Here is a 6318-nt window from a genome sequence, read left to right on the forward strand (position 1 = left end):
CACTAGACGTACCTTGAGAGAAACTATTTTGGGAAGATTTCTGAAACCTTTATATTATCTGTTGGAAACATGTCTTAAGGAAGACTGTTCTTATTTCCTGGTTAAAATGGTGAAGCGGGAAGAAAGCAATGCAAATATGCAAGCAGTTTAGACAGTCTTCTAAAATTCGTTAAAGAAACTACATATTTCCAATGTTTTTGAACTCTATTGTGTTCAGTGATGAGGTGACATAGTTTTCTCTAGTGTTTCACTAACATGGTAGCTATTGAAAGATTGTTATTGTGTTTGTTTTTGTCCGCTTCCTGTTTACTGGATTCTTTGTTTTCATCAAAACTGGGAGGGGGGAGAGAATATTATGAAACTTATCTCAGTTGTGAACAAACATTGGGTTGCAGAGTTCTTAATTGACCTGGAACTTGGACTGATGGACAAAGGTTGAGCTTCAATCTTTCATGGTCCAGTAGCTACCATTTTGAACACATTTTTGAGTGATTCTGCACACTGTTGCTTGGGAACCCTAGTTTAAGAGATAATTGCCCCCATTACTTTCTGCAAACCAAAAATACAGAGGTCCCTTAACATCTAGCTTTTGGGGATTATGGTGCATAAGCTTATTTTGTGTATGTCTTGATTAGTGATTGATATTTAATTGCATTTTTCAGGGGAATAAAATCAGCAGTGTTGATATTACAAAATGACAAAACATCCTCCGAATAGAAGAGGGATCAACTTTGAGGTGGGAGCCCAGTTGGAAGCCCGTGACAGATTAAAAAACTGGTATTTTTTTAAAACCATTCATATTATATTAACTCTTAAGTCTTTAATATCTTAAACATTTTGTATTGGTACAATATTTAGAGTCCTCATCATTGGTTTGTAGGAAAGTAGTTAATTTCATAAAAGTGTATATACCAGTGGTTGAAATGGGCGATAGATGCTGGTATGTTGTGCTGGCCCTTAAGAAGTAGTGTACTGGTGCTATCTGTGTCTGGGAAATAGGACGACTCATAAATCTAGTGGGACTTCAGACTGGTGCTCCTGAATTCACATGTGTAAGTTCTGTGCTATACAGAGATTGTAGAGCAGACCTGATGGAGAGAGAAATCCGTTGCAGTACAGAATACCCAAGGTAGTTCCTCCGTGCTTCCTTTCCCAGAGCTGTTGTGAATTCGTAGGCTTTAAAGTCTGATTGAAATTGTTGCAGCCTGTGCTCGTTTGAGGGTGGTCAGCTTAGAATTAAAGAACTGGGTGGGGAAACCCGTTCCACACTAAGAAGTCTGCTCTGGAGCCTGTCTTGCAGACTGCAGTTGTGAGGAAAAACACTTTTCTTGACTAACCACTGCAGTAGGAAGGGGGAAGAGGGCCTAAAAGTTACTGGGCCTAACTTTGAGCCTTCTAACTCTGTTCATTTTAGGAAGTCAACTCAAAAAGTAGCATTTAATAATGCTCAGTGAATGAGGCATACAATGAAAATTGCTGGAGTCAAAGACTTCTTAAAGACAGGTATTAATTTGGTTTTCTTGGCTCCTTAAGATGTCTTCTCTCTCCAGAAATCGGCTGTAGTTGACTTTTATGTAAGAGTCTATGTGGGTTAGACATGATTATACTTTAGGCTTTGGAACCTGATGGCAGGTTAAGCGTGCAGAAGTCACAGTGTTGAAAACCATCTGGACATCCCAGAAGGATGGAGCACTGCCTTAGACACAGGGGACTTGTGCCAAAACATCTTGGTTGCATGCAGAGTATTTCTCTACTTCCCAGGTACAAGGGGATTGGAATTGTGAAAATAGTAAACATAGCTCTTCGTGGAAAGAACAGGAAGTACGAACATTAAATCATACTTGCATGTTACGTTGGCTTTCCTCTGTAACCAAGAGTTGCATAGGTCTGAATCTGCATGCATCTTTTGTATTTTTGAGCTTTGTTTATATAGCAAAAAAATAGTCGTGTGTGCAAGAATTGAGATTTCTTAGCCTGTCTGTAAGGTAGGCTTCTTAAAGATGCAGTTTAGTATGGATGGTGTTTGAGTAAGACCAATATCTCATGTCCATGACTATTATCCTTCTGGCGTATGTGGGCAACAACAGTATCTCAAAGTATGGGTGTACAGAGCTCTTGGATGGGAAAACTTGGGGGGAGGGGGTGGTGCAGAATTCAACACCTGCTATACTTTCCACGTACCTCTTGGCTTAAATTTGAATTTTGGCTATGCCTCATGTCCAAAACGAAGCCATGTTGTTTGGTTTTTAAAAGCACTTGTTATTAAGTGACCTGTCTTATGCACGGTGTTTTGCAACTCTTTGATCTCACAACTTAGTTATTAACTCCCTGGTTCTGAAAGTTTTCTTTTGCTTGCTAAGCTTTTGAAACCTGGGTCAGAAAGTCCATGTCTCCTTGACTGGTGATCTGTGTGTATTTCTGTTTTCAGGGTTTGTGAACCCAAATTTGTAAGAGCTGGGGACTTATTTTCTCTTAGCAGTATCAGTGGTGATAGGCTGACACACCTCCCCAGGTGTGGACTTGTAGAGAATAGCAGACTTCTTTTTCTTCCCTGCCACACTGTGAACAGGACCAGTCTATGGTGTGGTTACAATACAGTCCTTTTACGTGGATACAGAACTTTCCATTTGCTGACGCTTGCTTTTCCTAGTGCTAGACCCTCAGAGGTCCAGGCTTTTCTTCCATGTACTTTTGTTGCTATGTTGGCACTTAAACATAGGCAGAAGTCTCTTCTTTCTATGGGGAGCTGGCTTTGATTTCTGTGCTCAGTACCAAACATACCAGGCAATTCTTGGACCGGTATTGCTTCTCAGATGGCAGTAGTGGTTTGGAAAGTATTTCATCTCAGAGCCCCGTTTATCTGGCACTGGCTTGTGCCCTGAAATGCTAGTTCAGGACTTTGAGGGTGTTTGGATGTGATGCCAACCCTGTTGAAGAGGGGGGAAAAAAAAAAAAATTGTGTATGCCAGCAGTGTAGTCAGTGCAGAGTCTGCTCCTTGCCAAAGTGCAAAGTGAATTTTGCATCTTTAGAGCTCTTATTGAAGGTTACTTTGTTGTGTCTGTAATCAAAATGTATTGGATGTGCACTTCAGTTCCTGGTGCAGTTATGTGTCACCTCGTAGACTCAAACTCTAGGGATTACAGTGAGTACTTTTGGTGCTTGTTCTTAGGGCTTGGTTGATCCCTCAAAGCTGCCATGAAAGGCTTGTGACAGTGTCTGTTGACCTCAGGGCACTAAAGGCGGGGAGTTCTGGCCATCGGGCAGTGCCTCTGTGCATGCTCAAAGGTCTCTTGGTACACAGTGTTGGACTTCAGAGGGTGGAGTAGTGGGACTGCTCCAGGAGTGCAGTCCTAAATGGAGAGATCCCAGAGAGGCTAGCTGTAACGATGTACATGCACACCCTGTCGCGGCTGAATTGAGTTCTTGAAATTTGTTGCATTGGCTCGTTTAAACTCTTCAGTGCTGGCTAGCTGCAGACCTCTCTTATGGAAAAGAGGTGGTATGGCTCTGCACTGGTTGCCTGCAGTAGGCAATGACACCTCTTGTGTTACTGATTGTAATGAGACCTCTTCAAGTTCTTCTGTCTGTTATGTGAGTAAAATGGATATGAAGAGACTTTTAATCCTGGTTGAGGGTCTTGAATATTGAAAACAAGAGTAGTATTCTTAGAGTATTGTGCTACCCTGTTAAGGTTTAGATTGAAACTCATTTCATATTGTTTGCTGTGCTCTGACAGCAGTAGTCTGAAGTTGCCAGTCATTGCTAACTCCTGTCTGTTGAGAGTTACACTGTCTGACTTTTTGCTTGTCTCTTGGGTTCTTACCAAAACTAATGCCCACTGTTTAGCCAGTGCATAAGGCCTTGAAAGGTGCAACTTATCATTTCTTTTGACTTGAGATGGAAAACTACTTGTTTTGACCTCCCAGGTATATTGCAAGAAGTTGCGTCTGATTTCAGCTTGTTTTTCGTGGTGTTAGATAAATTTTCAAATCAGTACCAGTTGGGGATTTCTTACCCAGGATCAGTTGGCTGTCTTGAAAACCCATGGAGTCAGCTGAATGCTTCCTTTGTGGTTTGGGGCAGGATGTGTTGGACCATCCCTGGACACATCGTGGTTGTACTTTTTTTTTTCCTTCAGGCCTTGGCCAGGCTTCAGCTGTTGGCCTTTTACTTTGTGTATCATCCTATAGTATGTTTTCTTGATAAACAGATCTGCATTTCTTTTAAGTTACCTCTACGCCTTGGCGTGTTCACAGGCTTTTTGTGCATGTGTATGGAGATGCTGTATTACTCCTTTTCTGTATAGATCTGTGAGGACTTGTGCCTCCTGATGTGGCATGCTTGCTCAACACTTTGAAGGCTAGGGTGCAGACATTGGAGGAAGGAAGCTTGCACTATCAATGTGTGGTGCTCAGAGCTGTTGAGAACCTATGAACCTTTCTTTGTTTTGAAGTTGCCAGCACTGTGTTTTACATCTGAAAGGAAGGTGGTATCAGGGAGGGAGGTGTCTAAAGTTCATGGGTAAATGTAGCACAGCGTCGTAATAGGTTTGCTGTTCCTGTCAAGAGCACTAAACATACGTTTGCTGATGTTGGTTGCCTCAGGAGATGATCTGTTCAGACTTTGTGGGATATTATCCAGGAGCTGGCTGAGAGCTCCAGTTCACCCATGCTGGGTCTCAACCAGGCTGAAATTTGGTCCATTGTCAGCTATGTGTTCCTTGGTAAATCAGCATCTCTCCCCCATCAGGGAGCCTTTAGAAGGTGAGGTTGGGATAGGTGCAGATGGTTCTGGGGTGATGGTGGTTCTCATAGGGAAGGTTCTTCCTTTTATTGGGTATGAAGCAGGGAACAGTCTTGCATCATAGAGTTAGTTGGCTCTTGTCACTTGTGCTTTTCTCCCCTCAGTGGGAGAAAGTTAGTGGATTGAATGTGTTTACGAGAGGTGGTTATCTGCATGGATTGGATTGTTAGCTTTATGTTGAGTTGGTACTCTGTCATTTTTATCAGCTTCTCGATCTTTGAGAATCTGGACAAGCCCTAGGCCCATTGCAGTCCTGATGGAAAAAGCATCCTTCTGGGTAGTCTCTTGTTGAGAGGACCTCAGAATTCTTACCTCTGGTTTTACTGTACTTTGTAGGGAACTGGATGCTAATTTTTGTAACTATATGTACTTAGTGATAGGTGTTTGCTGAGATACCTAAGAATAAACTACGTTTACTAGAACTATGTTGTTATATGTGGAAAGACTGTGAATAGTCCCCTCTCTTGAACCTGTGCAGGGCAGTGCTTGAGGTTACCTAAATATGAAATATGTTGACTGTCACACAAAGGAAGTTACTGCCTTCCTAGGAAGCTGGTAACCAGTTAGAGATTTCCTCGCCATAAATGTCTCCCATTTGTCTTCCTCCCCGCCACAGCTTTTGCTGCATGTGTTTTGATAATTTAATGGGATGAGCTAGTGGCATAGCTTAGGCATGTGGCATCGTGCGTTAGGCAGGGCCTTAGTCTGTGCTTGCAGTGTAAGTCTCTAGTGTGGCCTATTTGTAGCTCTTTTTGAACAAGTCATGACTGGACATGTCTCAGATCTGCGGAAGAATTTCAGTTGTAGGTAGCTTTTCACCTGTGTAGGATTGTAGCATGGTAGTCTGTGTTGAATTTAAGTCTTAATTCTGACATGTCTGGGTTTTATTTTTAGCATTAGGCTTGACCCTTTTGAGATGCCATTTCTTTCTACCACATGTTCTATCTTTTTAAGTGTGATTTATCAGGTAAAGAATACTTGTGGATTTGGCTCTTTTTTCTTCAGCTGTGTGTTCAAGAATTCAGTGGGGCCTTGCCTTTGTTCCACAAATAACTGATAACACTGACAAGTGAAGATTTTCTGCTGGTGCTATTGTGGAGGGGAAAACATCAATACTTGGGATGTTATCTTCAGTTGGGATAGTGAAATATGCTATGGTTCTGAAATACTTACTGAAGTTACAAATTACCAATGCAATTAAAGAAATGCATAGTTTGTAAGGTCTTCCTGATTAGAAACAACTGAATTTGACTCGTCTCAGAGTCTTGTACTTCTAATATACTGAGAGATTTTTACTTGAAAGTCTCAGGACTTTGCAGGTGAAATTGAGAATCTAAAACTTAGGTTTAGTATGTTTGCTAGACTTTTGCTGCAACACTGGGAAGGTGATTCATGATGCCTGTTGATGGATATCTCGTGAGAGAAGTGAGTGTGTTGACCTCCAAGTATTACTCTTGATAAGACGGAGCTTGAACTATCAGTTTTGTGAATATGTGAAATTTCTAGGTGTAGGG

General features: G+C 41.7%; 1 protein-coding gene across 1 annotated transcript in view; it reads left to right on the top strand.

Annotated features, from left to right (window-relative positions):
- Positions 1 to 662: 662 nt before the first annotated feature.
- Positions 663 to 6318, top strand: part of LOC104160559 (PHD finger protein 20-like) — a gene marked incomplete at its 3' end in the record, with an annotated part of 24582 nt that continues 18926 nt past the window's right edge. The window contains exon 1 of the mRNA XM_009698702.1: positions 663 to 777. Within this exon, the coding sequence (XP_009697004.1) occupies positions 695 to 777 (83 nt within the window). The remainder of the gene's footprint in view (positions 778 to 6318) is intronic.

This window comes from Cariama cristata, unplaced genomic scaffold, assembly GCF_000690535.1.
Source record: "Cariama cristata isolate BGI_N322 unplaced genomic scaffold, ASM69053v1 scaffold19334, whole genome shotgun sequence".
Lineage (NCBI taxonomy): Eukaryota > Metazoa > Chordata > Aves > Cariamiformes > Cariamidae > Cariama > Cariama cristata.